Consider the following 25,207-nt stretch of genomic DNA (forward strand, 5'->3'; position numbering starts at 1 on the left):
GGCACCTTGATTTCCGAATGACATGCAAAATTTGCTTTCATCCGAAAAAAGTACTTTGGACCACTGAGCAACAGTCCAGTGCTGCTTCTCTGTAGCCCAGGTCAGGCGCTTCTGCCGCTGTTTCTGGTTCAAAAGTGGCTTGACCTGGGGAATGCGGCACCTGTAGCCCATTTCCTGCACACGCCTGTACACGGTGGCTCTGGATGTTTCTACTCCAGACTCAGTCCACTGCTTCCGCAGGTCTCCCAAGGTCTGGAATCGGTCCTTCTCCACAATCTTCCTCAGGGTCCGGTCACCTCTTCTCGTTGTGCTGCGTTTTCTGCCACACTTTTTCCTTCCCACAGACTTCCCACTGAGGTGCCTTGATACAGCAATCTGGGAACAGCCTATTCGTTCAGAAATTTCTTTCTGTGTCTTACCCTCTTGCTTGAGGGTGTCAATGATGGCCTTCTGGACAGCAGTCAGGTCGGCAGTCTTACCCATGATTGCGGTTTTGAGTAATGAACCAGGCTGGGAGTTTTTAAAAGCCTCAGGAATCTTTTGCAGGTGTTTAGAGTTAATTAGTTGATTCAGATGATTAGGTTAATAGCTCGTTTAGAGAACCTTTTCATGATATGCTAATTTTTTGAGATAGGAATTTTGGGTTTTCATGAGCTGTATGCCAAAATCATCAATATTAAAACAATAAAAGGCTTGAACTACTTCAGTTGTGTTGTAATGAATCTAAAATATATGAAAGTCTAATGTTTATCAGTACATTACAGAAAATAATGAACTTTATCACAATATGCTAATTTTTTGAAAAGGACCTGTATATATATATATATATATATATATATATATTTTTTTTTTTTTTAATGAGGGAAAGCTTCTCATATTTCAATGATTAAAATCAAAATACTTAAAATATACACTACCGCTATACAAACACACACACACATACATACATTCTGCATGTGTGTGTGTATATTATATGTATATGTATGTATGTGCATATATATATATATATATATATATATATATATATATATATATAGTCATAGCCAAAAGTATTGGCACCCTTGGTAAATATGATCAAAGAAGGCTGTGAAAATGAATCTGCATTGTTAATCCTTTTGATCTTTTATTTAAAAAAAATCACAAAAATTTACTATAGACTAAATCTATAGACTTTAAAAGGGGGGAAATATCATTATGAAATAAATGGTTTTCTCTAATACACATTGACCACAATTAAGGGCACTCTTATTCACTTTATTCAATACTTTTTGAAACCTCCATTTGCCAGTTTAACAGCTCTAAATTTTCTCCTATAATGCCTGATGAGGTTAGAGAACACTTGACAAGAGATCAGAGACCATTCCTTCATCCAGAATCACTCCAGATCCTTCAGATTCCCAGCTCCATGATGGTGCTTCTTTTCTTCAATTCACCTCATTTTCTACAGGGTTCAGGTCAAGCAGAAGCTTGATTTTGTGCTCAGTGACCCATTTTTGTGTTGTTTTTGAGGTTTGTGTTTGGATTTTTGTACGGTTGAAAGATCCAAACATAGCCCATTATAAGATTTCTAACAGAGTCAGTCACTTTTATTGATTTTTTATCTGTTGGTATTTGATAGAATCCATGATGCCATGTGTCTAAACAAGATGTGCAGGACCTCCAGCAGCCCACTGCTCCGGGTGTGTGTTCATGGTGTGTGTGTGTTCACTGCTGTGTGTGTGCACTTTGGTTAATTGCAGAACACAAATTCCGAGTGTGGGTAACTATACTTGGCCGTATGTCACGTCACTTTCACTTTCACTTTTTTCAGAAATATAGGCTCACAACATCAAAAATACAGCAGTATATTTCATTGTACACATGGGGTACTTTTTATCCCTGAGTTCACCAAACCCATCTTGAGTGTTTGCTGCTAAAAAGCTAATTCTTTGGTAATTTTTAAATTTTTTTGTTTCTTCTGACCATAGAAGCCAGTCCCATTTGAGTTCCAGTCCTGTCTGATAACTGAATATGCTGGAGTTTGTTTTTGGATGAGCTACGATAATTTTTCTTGAAACTCTACAAAACAACATGTGGTGATGTAGGTGCTGCTTGACAATTTTGTTTAAGGTTTTCTGACCCTGAGACTCAACTATTCTCTGCAATTGCTGTGGTCCTTGGAGAGTCTTTAGCCACTCAAACTCTCCTGCTCACCGTGCATTAGGACGATATAGACACACGTCCTCTTCCAGGCAGATTCTTAACATTTTATGTTGATTGGAAATTCTTAATTATTGCTCTGATGGTGGAAATGGGCTATTCTTAAAGCCACTTCACTAATTTGTGAAGCTCAATTATCTTTTGCTGCACATCACAAATACATTCCTTGGTTTTTCTCATTGTGATGGATGATTAAGGGAATTTGGGCTTTGTTTTCCCTCCTATTTATATTTCTGTGAAACAGGAAGCCATGGCTGGATTATTTCATGTTCACAATCACCCTGGAGTGCTCAAAATTGTGAGCATGAATCGGAATATACTTCAGAGATATTTTACTCATAAGAAATTCTATGGGTACCAATATTGATTTCCAGTGTGTATTTGAGAAAAACATGTATTTCATAATGATATTTCCCCCCATTTTAAATTCTTATTATCCAATGAAAGGTTAGATTTTTGTGATTATTTTTTTTTTATAAAAGATCAAAAGGATTAACAATGCAGATTAATTTTCACAGCCTTCTTTGTTCATATTTACCAAGGGTGCCAATATTTTGGTCCATGACTGTATATCTATATCTATATATAACAATAGTTTTTTTACATTGATGGAATTAGGCTCTAATATTATTTGGTTTGCACTTTATTTTAACACGTCCTTGTTACAGTATAATTATTCGTTAAAGTATCGATTAAAAATAATTAACAGCATGTACTTACTATATGATTAGGTTTAGGATTAGGGTTTTGGCTTGCAATCATGCATAATTTATTGTTTTTATAATATTAAGTACGTGTAACAAGGACACCCTAAAATAAAGTGTTAATTATTTGTTTGCAAAATCAGATATCACACAAGCATTATTGCTTCTGATCTTTAAAACGTGAGCATTTCTACCAGAATTGGTCTTTAAAGGCAATTCGGTCAACAAAACTGTTGTATAATCACTGACGTGTGCATTGCAGAATAGAACAGGGGAAAAAAACGATGCCGTAAGACACATTGAAAAATGCCTGTCGAAAATCCCCAGTGCATTTCCAGCAGTGTTGTGATTTCTTACGGCCCTGAAGCAAAATAGCATGACAAGGTGACATCAAACTAACTTTGCATGCTGCCATTTCTATAGATCACTCTGCTCACATACCAGTGAAACATTGCAACCAGAAGCCTCCGTTAAGGCAGCACAACCTTTATCATCTCCCTCTTCCATCTTGTGGATGTTTTTTTTTTCAGTCTGCTGTTAAAAAAAAGAGAACATAGCGAGTCTCTCTTCTGATCCATCCACAAAAGCATTAATGAGCTCGCTCCCAGTCTGTTCCACAAACCAGCACCTAATAGAGCTCAGCAGTCAGTCCACGCCAGAAAAATTTGGATCGGTAGAAATGTTTGCCTCAATATTTTTTTTTTTTCCTCTTCCTTTTACTTCTTTCCCTCCATCCCCTCTCCCCTCGGTCTATGATTAATCTCACTGCCCTAACGAAAAACACTGTCATTATCAATTCCCTCGATCCAGCAGCTGGAATTCTTTGATTCTTGTCTTCAAAGACCTGCTTCTATTTGGTCATTATTTCTGCCAGAGTACTTTCTCCCACCCGGCACAAACAGATGATGCCTGGAATGAAAGGCTGGCAGATATAAAGCGCTGCCTTTCGAACTGACACCGCTGCCGAATAATTGATGTTTCTCAATAGAGTTGAGATTGCATCTGTATACACTCATAATGCACATAAACACAGAGTTGCTGGTGTTATGCTGACGATAATTTTCACTGTTCTCTTGTTGTTTCAAATGCCGCTTTGGAAAGATTATTCTCATTTTTGTTTTGTGTATTTTAGCTTGTTCACATAGAAGGATGACAGTCTTGGTGATATTTGTCAACACTAATATGTAATGGTTTTTTTTTTTTTTTTTATAGTATTCACACGATTTGTATGTGCTGGATGTTAAATACATCTGTGATATTTATAGGAATAGTTCACCTAAAAATTAAAACTTGCGGGAAGTTGACTTACCCTCGGGCCATCCAAAATGTAGAGGAGTTTGTTTCTTCATCTGAAGACATTTATCTTTTAGCATTACATCACTTGCTCACCAATGGATCCTCTGCAGTGAATGGGTGCCATCAGAACGAGAGTCCAAACAGCTGATAAAAACATCACATTCCAGTCCATCAGTTAACGTCTCGTTAAGTGAAAAGCTGTGTTTTGTAAGAATCAAATCCATTATTAAGTCTTTTTTTTACTTCAAACCATTGCTTCGGACTAAAATGCATATCCTTTATCCATAATATTGCTTTCTCCAGTGAAAATGTCATCTTGTCTGAATCAGGAGATTTTGCAGTTTACAAGCAAAAACATTCCAAAACAGTTATAAAAATATCTGTGGGTTTTGATGTGAGAAGACAATAGGAGATGAACTGTAGGCCTAAGTGTTATTATTGATTATGGACTCATATTTTGGCCAAAAGCGATGGTTTAAAGTTAAAACACCATAAGCTTTTCACTTCACAAGACGTTAACTGATGAACTGGAGTGGTGTGGATTACTCTGATGTTTTTGTCAGCTGTTTGGACTGTTTTTGCTTGTAAACTGTGCATATTTTTCTCCTGATTCAGACAAGATGAAATTTTCACTGGAGAAAGCAATAAAAAAAAACAACTTAATAATGGATTTGATTCTTACAAACACACAACTTTTCACTTCTCAAGATATTAACTGATGGACTGGAATGGTGTGGATTACTTGTGGATTATTGTGATGTTTTTATCAGCTGTTTGGACTCTCATTCTGACGGCACCCATTCTCTGCAGAGGATTTTTTGTAAACACGTGATGTAATGCTAAAATGACCTGAAATAATCCATTTTCAGTGAGAGCTGACAACTTGAGGCAACGTCAGCGGCAGTGATCTTTGGCAACAGGATGTGGCTGTGCCCAGAAACTGCACAGTTAAGAATAACAGTGTGCGCGTACAGAGCGACTTGATGCAATGGCTACCAATGAGTGAAGACTCCTGTGAGTTTTTGTAGTCCAGGGTTGGCAAGATGGAGAAGTTATTCCATTCATTTTTTAGAAGTCACTGTCTCTGTCATACAAGAACAATAATAAAGGAAAATTCTGTGTTGAATACATGTTGACAGCACTTGTGATGTAATGTTGATTGAAAAAAATAATTTAAAAACCAAGGTTACTTACAGTGAAAGTGAATGAGGTCATTTTTAGTGGATTTAAAAGCAGAACATGTGCATTATTTTAGGATTTGTTCTTAATGAACAAATGCTTCTACCTATATTTTACTACATCCATCTATACAATTCACTGTAATTTCCACCTGAAATGAACACTAGTACGGTGGCCGAGAAGTGCAAAACAAATCACAATTCTGAAAACAAAATAAATTACAAAGGCAAATGCAAAACAAAGAGTCGTGGTAGAAAGTTCGGAGATTGTATTAAAGTAGCTCAGTTTAAATGTATTGTATGAATTGCCCTTACTGTGGAATAAAAAAAATCTGCATGTACATTTACAACACTGTACTCTGTATTACATTACCTTTCCGTGGGATCGCCGAGATTACGGCTCTCGACGACGCCACGCTGAATTCTCTGTTCTGGATCGGGGCCAACTACCATCGCCCTGTGGACCTCCCAGACACCACAGGACTGAGCTGGAGGGAAGGGATCCTCCAGTGTCTGGAGAGTGTCCAGCCCTGATCCAGAACCAGCCCGCCGTCCAGCTCGTCAGCCGCCGCACACTCAAGTCCGCCGCCGTTCGCAGCCAACGCAAGCCCGCCGCCGTCCACGGCAAAGTCAAGGCCGCCGTTTGCAGCTCATGCAAGACAGCTGCCCGCGGCCAACGCAAGTCCACCGCCGTCCGCGCCAAAGTCAAGGCTGCCATTTGCGGCTCTCCCAAGCCCGCCGTTAGCGGCTCACTCCAACCTGCCGGCTCCAGCCCCAGAGCTCCTAGATATGGCGCTACCCCCTGAGTTCTCGGCTCCTGTCCTCTCCCCAGAGCCCGCTCCATAGTGGCCGGGCTGAAGGCCAAGGCCACAGACCCTGACCCGCCATGGCTCCTTGAGACTCCTGACCCGCCATGGCTCCATGAATCCCCTGATCCGCCATGGCCGCCTGAATCCCCTGATCCACCATGGCCGCCTGAGACCCCTGATCCGCCATGGCCGCCTGAGACTCCTGACCCGCCATGGTCCCTCGAGTCTCCAGTTCTGCCCTGGAGGCCTCTCCCTATCCTGCCCTGCACCAGCCTCCAGGGCGCCCGCCCCCACTCCCCGGAAGAACTGTTACGGCGCGAGACACGCCCCTTGGGAGGGGGGCGATCTGTCATGTGTGTGTTCCCGTTGAGTTCCGTTTTGCCCTTTTTTGGTTTGTTTCCTGTCATTAGTTAATCATCGTTTATTCTATGCACCTGTTTTGTATTAATCTCGTTTGCTCCTTGATTTCCTTGTCTTTATAAGTCCTGTGTTCTCCCTCAGACTTTGTCTGCTGTTATATGTCTTCCTGTGTTGATTGTGTGATTAAAGTATTGTATTCTAATGAACTCCTCGTCTCCTCGCTCCTTCGTCCCCCGCGTAAAACCTGACAGTACAACATTGCATTTGTAAATTACGTTGTCTTTATGTCATTATTACAACACAATTGGAAATAGCTTTACACAAGTGAGTTTTTTTTTTTCCTTTTCTTTAAAATCATTAATGGTGGTTATAAGTTTTTTTGTTTTTTTTTACATTTTAGAGACTGACCACATTTAGTTCCATTGAAAGTGTCTTACTGTATCCCAAATGTTTTCTTATGAAATTAATTTTGTGGTAATCAACATTTTGCTACGAGTGTAATCAGTTGAGCTTGACTAGTATTGAGAAAGTTGTTGTTTAAAACTTTAGTCAGCTTCATTTGCTGTTTTAAATGTGCTTTACAAATTGAATAAACTTAAACTTAATTGAGCCCAGAATATAATAAAGCATGGAATAAGTGTTGCATGTAAGAAAAATACTTATGTATCTGCAGACACAGCTAAATGCACATTTTTTAACAGCATCAGCCTGCTATCCACACCATAGTAATCGCACAGCAATCTTGGCACAAGCACCACTGAAATTTACTTCAGAAAATGTGAAAATCGTAGTTTTAATGACACGTTTTCCCAATATTTACACTAATACTGTAATTATTGCAAGTGCCGTTGATATGGCATTGCTGGTTCTTTAAACTTTGAGTCAGATTTTAGATTGATCATAAAAGAGTGATGACTTTACAATAATGTTAATTTGCATTTCATGCCGCTTTGTTTATTTACATCAGAACTTTTCTTCTTTGACACTTTTGCAGTTAGCAAAAAACACCCTCTCTCCTTTTTTTTCCAGATCAATTGAAGCTTTGAAAGCACAAAAGCCGTATTGAGAAACCTATCAGTGCCAAAGAAATTTTACTGCTGAAATTAGCCGCAGGCATTTTGGTTTTGTGCACTGCATTATAGCACAGGCCCTCCCCCCTTTTCTCACTTCTTTTTCTTTTTTAATTTTTTCCCCCACTGTTCAAACGTTCTGGATGGCTGCTGTCTAAGAGCAGGAGAAAGAAACAGGAGATATGCAGAATCTACAGGGAATATAAATGAAAATGACTCAAGAACTCATTCAATCAAACTCCTTTAGTTTCGAAGAGAACAATAGCGCCATGCAAACCATGAAAGATTCATGAATATATAAAACAAAAGGATGGATTAACCAGGAAATTACCATTTGAAATTATATCATCTAAAAACTGATGAAATTTTTTGGATGATAAAATATTTCCGGTAGCATCTTATTTCGATAGTCCAGACTGGTTACTAACAAACTTTGCAACTACATGTCAACATTCATTAAAGCATTAGTAGATTTAATCGATTTATGATTGATATCTAACTTTTTTTAATTTATTTTTTTGATGGTTCCCAAGTACTTTAACTTATTCCACTAACCCTAACCCTAAACTAACCCTATAAGTCTACTAATACTCTAATGACTGGTAGTTGTCATCTAGTTGCAAATTAATGAGAGTTAATTGACATAGTTAATAGAATGTCAAAAGTGAACTAGCGAAATTAAGATGTAACCATCCTTTATCATATGCCAGTTTAATATACACTTTATTATGACATTTTCTGTTTGTTTGAGCAGCCTTTGCTCAGCCAATGACGTGACTTTGGGGGTGGAGCTATATGTTTGTTCGACCAATGGTAGACATTTTTTCAAAAAGTTTTTTTGCGCAGGCTATTGAATACAAATAGCGGCCACACTTTAGTTTAGGGACCTATTTTGGCCATTACCTAACTATTAACTACGATGTTTGCCTCAGTAAACTCCTAATTTGTTGCTTATTACTAGTTAGTAAACTAGTTATTACATTAAGGTATGAGGTAGTATTAAGGGATCTAAAATATGGAATAAGACATTAATATGTGCTTTATAATGACTTATAAACAGCCAATATGTTAGTAATACGCATGCTAATAAGCAACAAGTTAATAGTGAGAATTGTTCCTTAAAATAGGGTGTTACCAAAATAGCGATCCAGGCATTGTTTTAGCAAACAAAAAAAGTGTGAAAAATTATACCATCGATCAGTATAGAGTACTCATTAAATATCCAATTTCACACTAAAGTATATCGCATTCTGAAAACAATGATACCCCTTTTCACATAATGTACATGGGAAATAACCAAAATCTTAATTTGACTTTATTGACCTAGACTTTTGGCACTCCAAGGTATATACAGATATCAAGGCGATTCACATGACACTGCTAACTGATTTTGGATTTTTGATTAAATCTATTATCTTCTCATGTGAGAGAGAAAAGGAAAAAGAGAAATGGCTTCAGACTGAGCGTAGCAGCAGTTTACAAAGGTGGCTAATTAACATCTGTCAGTCAGCAGGCAGGAGTGCTGTTGAGCTGTTGACGTTATAGTGCCCTGCTGCCAGTTATGAACTCATAGGAGATCCTTGTTAAAGTGTCCGGGTTATTGTTACAGGAGAAGTCATCAAATAAATGTGTCTGACTGACCTTAAAGGTGTTGTGCCTTTTGTTCAAGTCCTAAAACTGCAGTTAGGAAAGGAATAGTTCTCCCAAAAATGATAATTCTCTTATTAATTCACCCTCACAGGTTCCAAACCCATACTTGCTTTGTTCTTTTAAATGCACAGGATGTTTTGAAGAAGGTTCATGCTGCTCTTTTCCTCATAATGAAGGCTTGCATTGCAGGGGCTGTCAAAAGCACCATGAATGTAGACAATAAGACTCACATGATACATCCCAAGTCTTTAAAGTCATACAATAGCTTTATATGAAGAATAGACGCACATCTTAGACAATTTGTTCTGAAAATGCCTGTGCTGTAGCTCTTAGATTTCTTTTATGTGTATGTATGTTGATATTTGAACTTTGCACCTGAATTAAATGTCAAAGCTGTATAAATTAAATCAGTAAAGTATTGTTTTGTAATGGAGATTGACAACCACTCTTTGCTGTCAGTGTATGGAAAGAGATGCTTGAACATTGTGCAAAATGTTTCCTTTCGTGTTCCATTGTAAAAAGAAAACAATACTGTCAGTCCTTTGGCGTGTGTCATGTGTTCCCCCCCTCTTGTGTCCTTATTTGGTTTGTTTCCTGTCCTCGTTGAGTGTGTTTATTAGTTAATTCTGTTCCAGCTGTGTTTTGTAATTATCCTGTGTATTTAAGTTCCTGTCTGTTCAGTTTGTGTTCATCTGGTCTACTCGTTACTCCCCGGTGTTTCTGTGTGTCAGCCCTGCCTTGCCTTGCTTGGGTTTATTAAAGACTGTTATTTTGAGTTTATCCTCGTCTCCGTGTTCCTCGTTCATCCTTGCTGTGTGCACCGTGACAAATACAGCATAAGTGTTCATTTTTAAGTGAATTATTCCTTTAAATAATTACTGGTAAAGATGACTTGACAGCTTTCCTGCGATTATCAATGATAAGCAATGAAACTTTTAAATTTGAATGTCAGTGAAAGGGTTCCAAAACCAGATACATAAAGCCAGACTAAATCCTGGTGAAAAAATGTAAAATCAGAAATCTATCTTTTTCCTTTAAGTGAATAATTACAAAAATGGAATATTGTTGTTCTTCCAAAAAGTGTGTTTTTGTACTGTGCACCACTGAATTGAAATTCAGCACATTTAATCTTTTCACCAGAGTGAGAAAACCCTGAGTGTGGAGCAGCTGTTTTTTGGATGCAACTCAGCACAGTTCTCAGAATCAGCTGTTGCATAATCATGGTTTCCAAATACTTTCAAGTTAGGGTCTACTAAAGTATTTAATAAATGCAAGGAAACTGTACGCATTTGTTTGTGCATGTATTTTTGACTAAAAACTATATCATATATATATAATGCTGTGGTTTTACCTTTTGTTTGACATTCTTGTCAAATTTGATAATAAATGTCCAAAAACTTTGGGCCCTCTTTATGCATGCATGTGTGAATTCAAAACCTGAAAACACATGATAAATTGATAATTCCTGTTATGTAGTGCCCTTCTGAGCTCTGTAACCTTGTAAAAATGAATATGCTTGTGTTTTAAGGGTATAACATACTTTGATATGATTTCTTTCTGGTGCACTTTTATTAATTGTAACTAGTTTTTTTTTTTTTTTCACAATGGTATTCACAGGATTCCACTTGAAGTTAATTCAATATCTTTTGAAATTAGTTGAATTGATAAAGCCTGTGAAACGTTTTCAAATAAAAACATATGTTGGAAAAATCTAGAATTTAATTTCAATGCATTTGATTTTTTTTTTTTTTCATTTGCAATAATTTCATTTTATATATATATATATATATATATATATATATATATATATATATATATATATATATATATATATATATATATATATATATATATATACACAGTGTATACAGTCGTGGTCAGAATTATTGACACCCTTGGTAAATATGATCAAAGAAGGCTCTGAAAATAAACCTGCATTATTAATCCTTTTGATCTTTTATTTTAAAAAATCACAAACATTTAACCTTTCATTGAACTAAAACAATTGAAAATTAGGGAAAATCTCATTATGAAATGTTTTTTTCTCAAATTCACGTTGGACACAATTATTGGCACCCCTAGAAATTCTAATGAGTAAAATATCTCTGAAGTATATTCCCATTCATATTCACAATTTTGAGCACTCCAGGGTGATTATGAACATGAAATTATCCAGCCATGGCTTCCTGTTTCACAGAAATATAAATAGGAGGGAAAACAAAGCTCAAATTCCCTTAATCATCCATCACAATGAGAAAAACCAAAGAATATATTTCTGATGTGTAGCAAAAGATCATTGAGCTTCACAAATTAGTGAAGTGGCTTTAAGAAAAGAGCTAGAGCAGTGAAAATTCCCATTTCCACCATCAGGGCAATAATTAAGAATTTCCCATCAACATAAAATGTTACGAAACTGCCTGGAAGAGGACGTGTGTCTATATCGTCCTAATGCACGGTGAGAAGGAGAGTTTGAGTGGCTAAAGACTCTCCAAGGACCACAGCTGGAGAATTGAAGAAAATAGTTGAGTCTCGGGGTCAGGAAACCTTAAAAAAAAATAGTCAAACAGCACCTATATCACCACATGTTGTTTGGGAGGGTTTCAAGAAAAATTATCCTAGCTCATCCAAAAACAAACTCCAGCATATTCAGTTATCAGACAAGACTGTAACTTCAAATGAGACTGGCTTCTATGGTCAGAAGAAACAAAAAAAAAAAGCTTTTTAGCAGCAAACACTCAAGATGGGTTTGGTGAACACAGGGATAAAAAGTACCCCATTTTCCAACCATACAATAATCTAAATGCAAACCTCAAAAATAACACAAAAATGGGTCACTGAGCACAAAACCAAGCTTCTGCTATGGCCATTCCAGTCCTATCTGACCTGAACCCTGTATAAAATGAGTGAGGTGAACTGAAGAGAAGCACCAGCATGGAGCTGTGAATCTGAAGGATCTGGAGTGATTACAGGCATTATAGGAGAAAATTTAGAGCTGTTAAACTGGAAAATGGAGGTTTCAAAAAGTATTGTATAAAAGGGTGCTGTTAATTTTGGTCAATGTGTATTAGAGAAAAACATTTATTTCATAATGATATCCCCCCCCCCCCCCCTTTTAGATTCTTATTATCCAATGAAAGGTTAGATTTTTGTGAATTTTTTTAATAAAAGATCAAAAGGAGTAACAATGCAGATTAATTTTCACAGCCTTCTTTCATCATATTTACCAAGGGTGCTGATATTTTTGACCGTGACTATATATATATATATATATATAAGATTAAGACATATATGATGGAGGACTTGAAAGTAAAAGGAATAGCCCAACTGTAGGACAACTACAGTAGAAAGTTTGAATTGGACAGTAGTCAGGAGATAATCAACTCAGAAATTACAGTGGTATAATTAGGAGGCGATCCCTTTTAGACCATATCAGCACAGCTGTAATGACTCTCTTATTCATCTCAATGAGATTAAACAGGATGAGATGTCAGCCGTGTGGCCTTGGCTGTTATGATGAAGTATTTTTCAAGTCATTTATCATGCCAGCTGCCAGAGGCTATTTTCACCGGTTTAACAGCTATGATGTGGCCCGATCAGGTGGGATGTTCACATGAGTGGTCAAAAGCCTGTTTTTTTCATAAAAAAATTGCAAACAGCATTTCTCACTGAACTGCAATCAAACAAATATTGTGTGCTTTTTAAGCCTGAAAGTCTTTTCCACGCTAAAGATGAGCTGTGATGCTTGAGAAGGAACAAAATACTCATCATTAGTGAACTGTTTGTTCAAGAAACAGTGATTTGTAGTGTTTCCTCGTCCCTTGTGCATTTGATGAGTGGCGATAAAATTCATTATTAGGCTGACACACAATCAGGAGTTTCAGCATTTAATTGAAATGATTCTGATCTTTTTTTATGTCTTTTGGCCAGTTATTTAGCAGTGTTTCAGGGGACTGAAAATGCAAAAACTTGCTGAAATTGTTAAATGGGTGACGTCACGCACAGACTGTGTTCTAGTACTGTAAGTCCAAGTAACTTCATGTCCATTAAGTACTTTTTTATTGTTTTCAATTCAGTTATTATTATTAGTTTTTATTTTGTAAGGAAAGAAATGAATACTTTTATTAAGCAAGGATGCATTAAATTGACAGTAGAGTAAAAGTAATGCCAATTTATGTTGTTACCAAAGATTTCTCTTTAAAATAAATGTCTTTTTTTCTAACGTTCATCCATTGCTTTTTTCATTTATCTTTCCAACTTTCCATTCATCAAAGAATCTGTTCAAAAACAATGTATCTTTAACAATGTATGTTTCTCAACACTGACTGTGCTCTCTAAACACCTTTTTGGAGCTTTTAATAGAGTACACCAGTCCTGGCACACTGTTATCTCTTTTGCAGCAATACTATGGCGTGTTCATTCTCGTAGCTGCAACTTTGCGGCTTTATATCGCATAATTGTGACATTAGCCCTCTTTTTTTTTCAATAAAATGTCTTGTTATTTGAACATTTCATCTCAGAATTGTGATGAGGGAGCCTCCAAAGAGAGCCAGTGTAATCCGTTCTTGCTCAAAAGACATTTCACCTGAAAAGCTTCAACCTGTTCGCTCACACACTAGCCTAGATCCTGAAATAGCCTCTCAAACTGCCCTATTGCACTTCTTGTTCTGCTACGGTAAGCTTCAGAGTTGTTACTCTAAGGATCTCTTATATGCAGGTTAATATGAAAATGTTATTGAGTTCAGAAGAGACGACCTCATAAAGGGAATTTATTGAAGTAAATTATTGACAAAAATAGAGGCTGAATGCACCATCAGGTTTACTCAGCTTTTTGACACAAAATAAATATTATTTTTATTTGCAATGAGCAAAGGGGAGAGCTAGCCTGACTCATCTTTTCCACTTTTATGGCACTGCTAGTAAAGAGCGGATGGTAAGGGCATAAACTGTATTGTATCAGTGTGAGCTATTGTTAGACACAGTGGCATCTTCTCTGTGTTGCCTGACCATTGTGAAATCCATCAGCAAAGCATTCATTCGTATAACATCCGGAAAGCCATTCTGCCTTAGAAATTTATTTCTCCTCTCCCACTGTGTTATTTCAAGGTAAGATTAATATCAGTTCGACGGCTCTGCGATGAATTTCTAGAGGGCATCCCGGGGCAAAGTATGCAAAAAGTGGAATTTGTTGTGGCAATGTGCCACGTGAAATATGATCACCATATGGCTCTCGCCAAATCATCATAATGTCAACAACAAACATATGTGGGTCTGTCTCGTGGCTTGTTTTCGGGAAAACATGCGCTTTATTACTCGTGCTGAACATTTGTATGGAGGAATAATGCAGAGAGGCTGACAGCGTATTCTTCTGTGAAATGTTTCTATTGTGTTATCAGGGATATGAATATATTTGCCAAGCGGCTGTGTTCACATTTCTCTTATACTGCTGCCTTCAGAGGTGCACATGCTTACCGCTGCAACTCCAGGGCTCTGGTTACAGCTGCAGTATCAACAATCAACAGCTATCTGTGTTTGAATGAAATGCTGATATGACATTATACTGATACCAACAAAAAATTTAAATCTGAACTTTTATAATCTGATTGGTTATTGATTATGTCTTAGAAGCACTGTGAACCTTTATATAACTTTATAATAAGGCCATTATGCTGGATAATTTGTAGACAAACAAACAATAGGTTGACCATGAAAGTTACTTAAAATTTTGTAGCTACCCAATTTGAGAATTCCTTAATTATGAATGATTCTAAATTAATATACATGTATAATATTCATATAATTAGATTGTAATAATATAATACTAATGAATAATGTATACAATTTACCTAATAATATTGTTAAATGCATGATGATGATGATGATAATAATTGTATTTTATTAATAATAATAATTTTATTATGGACCTGTTTTGTTTTTTTATTTTGAAGACATTTGTACACATTGTTCAGACATTATTCAATCATGCATTTCATTTCATTTTATTTATTTTGCTTATTAACATAACAATAATAAGATATTATTGCAATTTTAAAAATTAGTAAAAAGTCAAAGCAGTGCATATTTATTTATTTATGCACTTTTTATATTGGTTGGTTATACTTTATTTTAAGGTGTCCTTGTTACAGTGTAATTATACATTTAAGTACTGAGTAATATTACAGTTTTTCTCGATTGCTAAAACACTCCAACCAAGCTTTTGAACTAAAATTTCAAAACTATAACACCATTTTTTTTTTTTTTTTAAAAGCACACCTATATTCCCTAAACTATAAAACACTATTCCCCTGCTTTGACACATGAGTCAGATTTGGTGAACTGTCTACACACAAATCCCTACATTTCTCAGTGCTTACAAGATGTGGTCATTTAGAAAGCACTAGTATTCAACATTGTTCACTCAAGTCAGCACAGTTTGAGCTCACTTAGCACACACGTACCCAAGTGGAAACACTAGGAGTCAAAATTGATCACACACCAATCAGAGCCTTCGATGATAAAAGGGCCAAAGTCAGCTCATTCAGGTTTGAAACAATGTATCCAGAGAGACCTGAAAGAAGAGTTCGAGGACACCAGAGAAGGGAGTGGAGGAAGACATTTAAAAAGATGAAGACTAGGAGGTGGAGGAGGAGTACGGAGAGAAAGAGGAGGAAGAGGAGTGAAGTCCATATGGCAAAAAAAGTGAAATATATGTTGCTAACAGTAAAGCTCAACAAAATAGATGTTTGAAATAGTAAATAGATTTACTTTCTACCATCATATTCCAAAATATATGTCTAAATGTATTTAGACTGAACTATACAGACGTCAAAATAATGTTTTAAAATGCTTTTAAAAATATATTTATATATATGGGTAGAAAATATATTTACATTAATATATTTTTTTAAATATATATTTTTGGCAATTTTTTCAAATGTATTTGAAAATATATATTTTTTGCTGGGTATGTGTGCGGCTATCAGCCAACGAGGGGTACTCCACCACCATGCCAACACTATGCTCCTCCTTGCTTTCCTTGATGGTCTAAGAGAGCATGTGTTCCAGCTTGACCAAAGGGAGCCAGCAGTGGAGTGGACCTGACTATAGGAAGTTTGGGGAATTGAGTTACAAGTTATGGATTTGTGTTTTTGAGTTTTGCAAAAAAAGAGGCATAATTTCAAGGAATGTATTTGAGCAATCGAGAAAACTGTAATAATCTACATGTACTTGCTATATGATTAGGGTTAGGATTACTGTTTGGTTTAGGGTTACTTGCATGTAATTATGCATCATTTATTGTTATTATAATAGTAAGTACATGTCATATGTGCAACAAGACCACCTTAAAATAAAGTGTTGCCTATTTGTTTTGTTTATATTTGTTTGTTTGTTTCTAAAATGTTTATTTCAATATTACTACATTAATCACATTACATTTTGGTCAACAATTTTAACAATGTGTTACAAGTATTATGATTAGTCTTAAACAATATTACATAACACTTCCTTATTTTATTTTATTTATTTATTTATTTTAATTAAGAACAAAATACAGGCTCAGAACAAGCTGTTTATAACTACTGGACAACACACACACAAAAAACTATATATATATATATATATATATATATATATATATATATATATATATATATATATTCTGTTTTGACTGGCTAAATAGAAACAAAAACGTTGCTAAAACAATTTTGTTGAATGAATTGGTTTTAAATTGCATTATTAAAGCCTCTCGACTGTGTGTGTTCACAGGTGGTGTGTGCTGGACGCAGGTGGAGCTGCTCTGGTTCAAAGTGCTGCGCCGGTCTTCACAGAACGAGTGACCGCCTCCAGCGAGCCCTGACTCCGCCTTCCGCAGGGCTGCGTGTCGCTGAGCGGAGAGAGAGGCAGCGGCAGTACGAGCTGCGCCGCGCGTCAGTGAGGGAGACAGACACCGTTCCTGCATATGCGGCCACCGGCACCTCACTGAATCACACCGACCATGGACCTATTCGAGTTTGACTTCTTCAGGGACTGGGAGCTAGAGCAACAGTGGTACGTCTGCGGGCTTTATGTGTTTATGCTCATTCGTTTTACTGAATGAAATGTCTTTGTCATGCGCTCCGATCTGGAGTGGTCCCATTCCGAAATACGAATGAACCCCATTATGACGCATGATAGCGGCTGTGTCTCAAACCCCAGCGAGCAACCTACCTTCACATCGTTTTTTGGGGCATGGTAGACGCGCTCCGACCGCGCATTCGCAAAGCGCCTGTGATGTCCAGAAATGCTGTCTTGGTAGGGTTCGTAGTGCTGACTTCTGCTGTCTCTGGTGATGTGACTGCTCTTCTGTTTATATAGATGCATTTGTAAAAGATGATTGGGACAAACTTTAATTACAGAATCGCTGTTTTGATGAATTGCATGTTGATGCATTAAATTATAGGTTGAAACTACATAAAAGAAACAAAGAGCAGCTTGTGCCAATTCTTCCTGCTACTTTAAAATGAATTTAACTGATCGTAGATTATTGTTTGAGTCGATTATAATGAATCAAAAGTCATATATGAGTCAGCTAGTCACACTGTATATTAGTCTTCATGTTTGGTTAATTACATTGTAAGTAATGCGTAATATAAATGTAATTAACATGTAATTACAGATCAGTTAAATATATTGTGATGCATCATCTAAAATTCAGTTGATTAAAGTACATGGACACAGTTATATATTGTGTTGAATTTGGAGATGTTTGCATTTATAAAGCAATCCCTTGCTATATGCATTAATTAGTGCAAAAGTGTAAGTTTTGTTATAAACCTCTACTACTAATTGCTATTTAGATTTGTTTGTTTTTAGCCATTACTTTATCATGCAAACATAAATATTTCATATTAGTTTAGGTTATTGATCGGCATTGTTAATGAGGGCATTGGGCTATTGCGCCCCCTGCTGGTTAGAGTTATGTGTTATTTATATTTATGCACTTTTATCCTCCACTACAATATGATTTCAGCATAATCCTCTGTTTTAGATCTTTGCTGATTTTGAACACTCTCTACATCCCCACCATGTGGCAGAGCACAGGAATCCGTGGAGTGTATATGATATGAATCCATACAAAAGCAATATCACAGAGAAAATGAACAATAACTGTGAAACCTCTCCAAATATTTGAGCATTTATCATTTGGCCTATATTGACAAATTCACATGAACATGAATGCGTTGGTTCGGGTTAGTTGCTATTGTCCTGGATGACACGCGTCTTTTTCCTTTGTTGAGCTGAGTCTTAGTTGCTTCCTTCCTCCGATTTGATCCTCTTTCTTTTGTTTTTATCCTCACCGTCCTGCACATGACAGAACATTGTTGAGCTGTTATAAGCAGAAATGTGGTTTATAGAATACGGTTTTAATATTCTTGAGCATATGATTTTGCCACTAATTTATTTATTTTTATAGGAAAATGATAATTGTAGTTATTTAAAAAAGGACTAGCACACATTTTGGTTACATCTCTCTCTCTTGAAAATTTTAACCGAGAATCTAATCATCCATGAGACCGACTCTCAAGTGTTATAATATGTGTTATAATATGCCAGTATTTTGTCTAGGGACTTGCTGTATAAAATATGAATACCCTTTTTTGAATACCCTTCAGTGATGGCATGTTGGCTTGTTGACTTAAACCGTCTGTTGTCTGAAAAACATGATGTCTTTATTTTCCATATATAGTCATTATAAACAGAAATAGCGAAACTTAAGGTTAAAGGTTATTTTTCTATGCGCCGTGCTGATATTAAAACTGTTCTCTCTTAGGAACAGCTATGGCCTAGTTGCTTATTACTTCTGCGGTGGTGGCAATTTTGTCTGTTGTTGCCACATTCATAACCCTGAGCTACCCATTAAGCCTGTGAATATTTATGAGGGTATTTAAAAAGCCATTTTTGTGTGATAAGTTTGCTTGGTCTGGGTTTTAAAGGCAGTATTGCTATTTTTAATACTATCTCGTCAACCAACCAAAAAGGCATTTGAAATGTAGATTCGGCTAAATACTTAGATGAATGATCATTCTGTGTTGTGTAGCGATAAATCAATGTTTCAGAAGCAAGCGTACAATAATAATGCACTCATAATTCATTGTCTTTGTGTTTAATAGTTGCCATGCTTCTCTGATGGCCCAGGGCTGTACTTCAGCAATCATATTGATTTGAATCTGATCTCCCCGTATGTCGGGTTTGGGCTTCGACACGAGTTGGATGTAATCAAGTCAGATTAGGTGGTGCAAAATTCAGTGAGGTGCAAAATGAGCTCAATGGAGAGCAGTGCCTTATTTGTACACAAAGGTTAAGCACGGGAGGCACTGAGGCGGTGGGGATTGGGACATGCTTTTCCATGCTGACACAGCCGTGACATGAATGGCTGCCACAATTATGTTGGCTCTTCACTTTAACAGAGTCAAATGGCTTTGAAGTGTGTTTTTCGATTATTTTGCGAAAGTAATTGCTCCTCTCGCTCTGTGTGTGGTGCTACTTTTCATTTGGTAAATCATTTTGCATTATGAGCGTGTGAGTTAAGTATTTGTCATAACTAATGCGTTTAGATTAGAGAACCGGAGCTATGGTTAATTAGACTTTATATGCCTATATTTTATACGTTTGCACCTTTAGTGGTAATAGAGGACCTCGTAATTAGGTGCAGTCATTTATTGTGACTTTCTTTTCATTTGGCGGGGCTTTATGGCCGCCCCGAGAGCAGGACCAGGAGGGATTATTCAATGACTCAGTTGTGCCTTTTTTCCTGTTACTTGCCCTTTCTCAGCAGGGATTTCTGTCCCAATAACTCATTTTTATATCCTGGTGTTAAAATGTGCAAAGCCGAATGAGAAGTTAGCAGAATTTTAGCATTTGTTTTGTATATGGAAATCACAGGCAATACTTTTGCATTGTTAGTATGAATATTCCAAAAATCATAGATATATATTTTTAAGTATGTGTGTATGTATGTATGTATTTTTACCAGCTGTTCACATTGAACAACTTTCCAGGCTGGAGCATGCTTACGTCATGTGCGAGATAACAGAGAAACCTACTTTCGCTAATATTCTGCCTAATAAATTTGTAATTCATGCCGTGCCTTGACTTGTAAGTATCAGAGAATTATTACGGAGGCAGCTGACGTTAATGAAATTATTAGCAGCTTTAAATCGCAGACTACAATCCCAGTTTATCAATAAGATGAGAACCAGACTCATTATAAACGTAAATATACTTCATTGAATTAAATGAATTGAAAACTGTAGTGAAGTAGTTGTAATAGTATATGTTTGTGGTCGTTATGATGTCAGTAGCGCGCACAAAATAGTATTTGTTCCGTGCTCCGGCGTGGTTAGCGCTCACACTACATGCGTACCGTGCCCAAGCCCAACCGAATCACGCCCTAGCCCACCTCTTCCAACCGGACCAGGGCTGGCTAAATGAACTCTGCCTGAATTTAATTCCATCAAACTAACCGGGCTTTGGGGGTTAAATGCACTCGGGCACGGTTCAAAACGCCTAGTGTGAGTACACCCTAACGTGCACTACTTCTTTTGAAAATTTTCAGTGTGAACACACTGCAGACAATATTTATACTACACGATGGCATAGAATATAGTGTATAATTATGCAAATTAGGATGCACCTAGACGTCTGTCAGTGAAAATTGAATGAAAATTAAAAAAACAAAACAATAAAATTCAATTCAAAATAAATAAATAAAAATAAAATAAATAATTAAATAAAAACAAAGTAAATAAAAAGCGCACATAAGACTGAAACTACAAAACACAGTCTGAAACGGGTCTCCAAGCAGAAAAATTACAGAAATTTAGTAAATAGATGAAATATTGAGATATATTAATAGCTGCAAGTTTCTGACAGTTTTACTTAGTAGAATTACATGTAAATGTAGCATATTTGTTTGTTAGCTCACTTAAGATTGATTTGTAGCAAACACACACACACACACACACACACACAAATATGATCCTGAGTAATCTAGACAATACTTTGTAGATATGTGGTTTCAAATGATTATTTAAATTGCATTTATTTGCATTTAATGAGGCAATGAACCCTTCCTAAATGTTGGCTAAGTGCTCGAAATCAGTGAAATACAATACAAACTATGAGAAAATAAATGGTAGCAAACTAAAAGAAAATGCATATTGCCAAACCAAGTTCTCTCTTCCATAATGAAGCATTTATTTAGTGAAGTTCTGAAAGTAGGGCACTTTAGAGTGTGACAAACAAAATGTTCTGTTATGCTGTGAAACAACACTTTCTCTTGGTTTATTGTGTGTGTGTGTGTGTGTCGTGTCCACTTTGTGGCACATTGTGTGCCGTTTCTCTTTACTCCCATGCTGTTTAGTCACAGGGATTGAACATTCTCCGTGGTCATGGCACAGATCTACCACATTTCCCAGCTTCCCTCGCCTTCCCGCTTCCACCTTGACCACAGCTGGGGACTATATATCACACGGCTCGCTCGAGGAGCCGCGCTCTGTGCCAATCTCATTTGTGCCCGGCTTGAAAAGGCAGCCAAGCCAGGCTGTGCCCGGCACATCTCTGCGGCGGCCGCACAAGCAAGGAGGCTCGGCAGTTGGCATGCTGTTTGTGAGAGCAGGCTGCCAAGCACAGTGCCCGCGGTCTCATTTTGCCACCTGCAAAAAGAAAGCCAAATGCTGTGGCATGATAAAGCAGCAAGGTTGGCACTCTGGTCAGGTTATGTGGGAGAGACAAAAAGTGATGGGTTGCCACCCTTCTGCCCTCGGGTTCGGCACACAATTAAAAAGTTCCTCTGAAGGGACGGCGGTCGGTAGAACTGTGTATTTGAGTAGTCCATCGGCTAAAGATTTATGAACACAAATATGACTTTAATTGCAGTATTTTGTTCTTTGTTCAAAGGAGATGAAGACAGCAAACCAGTCTAAGCCAATTTACATTTTTCTTAAATGTCCCTATGCAGAATATTCTGAAGAAAATGAATAATAAATAAGTAAAAATAACTATTTATAATCATTATTAAATTTAGGGCTGCACAAATAATCCAAAATAAACCTATGATATATATGGCTTAGTACCATTATCAAATCCCAAAGGCTGCGACTGAATTAAAATGAATACATGCTCCAGGCAGTGTTCTGCCAGAATGAAAGCTAAGTGGTTTATAATTAGAAAAGTAAGAAATGAAGACAGGAATTAATATTAGTATTTAAATCTTACAGTTGTACTGTAAAATAAAAAATATATATTTTTTTAAATATATTTTTTCTTAAATAACCAGTTTTAATTTACAGTGAATATGCAGTGATTATTATTATTATTATTAATTATTAATGATTCTATGATCTACAAACAAGCACAGCAAAACTGGTCCTTAATAAATAAATACATACATAAATAAAAAAAAAATCACAATTCAACAACCCCCCCCCCCCCCCCCCCCCCACCCAAATTGTGCAGCCCTAAAAATCAATTAATTAGATTAATAATAAAAACAAAAATACCAATAATAATAATAAATAATAATAATAGATATGTTCACTTCTAAAATTACTTTGATTACTGCTGACATGACCAAGGCTATAGGAAATAAGCTTAAATTGATGAATATATTTTTTCATATTTATTTAGTTATTTGAATAATTGATTAATTGATTGATTGAGTGGTAGTTTTCCTGTTTTCTGATTGTTGTTAGCCATTTGCTATGCCATTGCTTGCGTGTTCTGGGTGATTTCAAGTCAGTACTTTGTTTTTATTGTTCACCCAGTTGAAATCAGTATCACATAACCCATTTCTAACTAAACTGAGTGCACAGATGAACCAGCAGGTGCTAATTTACCTGATTACCTTGATTCACAGTGATCCTGGATCTCGATGCCAGTCAGCGTAACACAGAACAGTTGAAATGGCACGAGAAGCGATGTTGAAAGAGGAAACTCCTCCAGCACAGCTCTTCTTAAGGTCTCTCAGCAGCGTCTCTAGACGGCTGTCCGGCTCTAGAGAAGTTATTAGCTGAGCACTAATTACAATAGACCCAGTAAGGGCTGTGCTAATGGCCCTGTGAATTCAAATGCTTAAATATCTGCTTCAATTAGCCTTGACCATTTCGTTTAGACAGCATCAATGTACATGCCAAGACTGTTTTGACTCAAACATCAATGGTGCATAAAAACGCAAACAAAACATGAACGGAATATGATTTTGGCCAAGGCTGTATGCCAAAGACTAATTTAGTTGTTGATGAACAAAGCAAGGTTACATAAATAGTGGTTTATTAATATAACAATTTAAAGGGTTGCTGGTAAATGTGTGAGTGGTGCATTTTTATGATACTTTATGAGTGCAATCAATCAAGGACTTTCTACAGCCAAAGTGATGGGTTTGGTATTTAAAAATAATAATTTAATTGGACAAATTACTTTGGATACACTCAAAACATATTTAGACCTAAATTCAAGATACAGGTATTTGAATTGCATATAAAATATCAATCCATTTGAATTTCACAGTTTAAACATTAACTAACAAACTTAATGTGTTGCATATTTGTCATAAAGCATGTTCAAAATTGTGAAAACAACTCCTTTATTATTATATATATATTTTTTTCATTAATTAAGTTTATTGGTTTGTTAAAACTGTAGCAAATTGAAATTTTATATGCAATTCAGATACATAAATCATACATATTTTTGATATTTAAAATATTATTCAACTTGTTTCATAAATTTTTTAAGTTTTTTATTACAATAAAAACAATAATATTATTACAATTAAATATGAACTGTTTTCTGTGTGAATGTGTTGTAAAATGCAATTTATTTCTGTGATCAAAGCTGTATTTTCAGCACCATTACTCCAGTCTTCAGTGTCACATGATCAACATTTCTGATTATTATCAACATTGAAAACAGTTGTGCTGCTAAATATTTTTGTTCAAACTGTGATTTTTATTTTTTCATGATTCTTTGGTGAATTCAAAACAGCAGCATTTATTAAATAAAAGTGATTTTTTTATATACATTTTAATTGGTCTTTACAGTCAATTTTGATCAAATGAAATAAACTTTTGAACATGCCATCAAAGCTATAACAGAATTGTGCTGCTGGTCATGGATGTTTGGGCACGACTTCTTCTGGACTGCTTTCAGTATTTAATAAGAAACATCAAAGTTGCCCTGCTCACATCAAATGAGTCAAGCAAACAGATATGTGTGCAATGAAACAGCGATGGCAGATCCGTCAATCAATACCTTTCTTATTTGTCGGCAGACTTCCGTTGCCGTCTAATTGGCTGGTTTCCATCTAAAGATCTTCAGGTTAATCAAGCTTCATGCTTCAAGCTTCCAGCTTACCTTTATGCCACGAATAAATTTACTCCACTACCTCAAAGGTCACTGCTTCCACTGAAAGCACTCTATGACAAATTTGATGATTCAATACAGCCACGCAGGCATCTGTAGAGTGCTTTTTTCAATCTCATTTCTTTCTGAGAGATGAATCAGTTTGTCTTTTAGACTGACCTTTTGCTGTTGGCTTGGTGTAAGCCGAAGGAAATTGCACATTCTTTTTAGAGGCCTAATATTAATGAATGTCTCGAATGAACAATATTCAGATGTTTCTTGTTTCAGAAAGCGAGAGACACGTGTATTGCTTATTGCTCGAGTTCATGCATTTTGGGAGGAAACAAAGCTGAATTCCTGACAGTCGAGCAGCGTGGGGAACCGTATATGACTCTCTCTCGGGACAGAGACAGAGTTATGTGCTGAATACTAAACTTTATATGTGACCCTGGACCACAAAACCAATCATAAGGGTCAATTTTTAGAAATTGAGATTTATACATCATCGGAAAGCTGAATAAATAAGCTTTCCACTGATGTATGGTTTGTTAGGATAGGGCAAT

The 25,207-nt window shown here is 36.4% G+C and overlaps 1 protein-coding gene across 1 annotated transcript in view; it reads left to right on the forward strand.

Annotated features, from left to right (window-relative positions):
* The first annotated feature begins 17,172 nt into the window (after window positions 1-17,172).
* Window positions 17,173-25,207, forward strand: part of LOC306883783 (AF4/FMR2 family member 2-like) — a 237,431-nt gene continuing 229,396 nt past the window's right edge. The window contains 1 exon segment of the mRNA XM_079439265.1: window positions 17,173-17,312. Coding sequence (XP_079295391.1) covers window positions 17,260-17,312 — 53 coding nt within the window. The 5' untranslated portion in view covers window positions 17,173-17,259.

The sequence above is a fragment of the Barbus barbus genome (genome assembly GCF_936440315.1).
Source record: "Barbus barbus genome assembly, chromosome: 17".
In the NCBI taxonomy this organism is placed as follows: domain Eukaryota; kingdom Metazoa; phylum Chordata; class Actinopteri; order Cypriniformes; family Cyprinidae; genus Barbus; species Barbus barbus.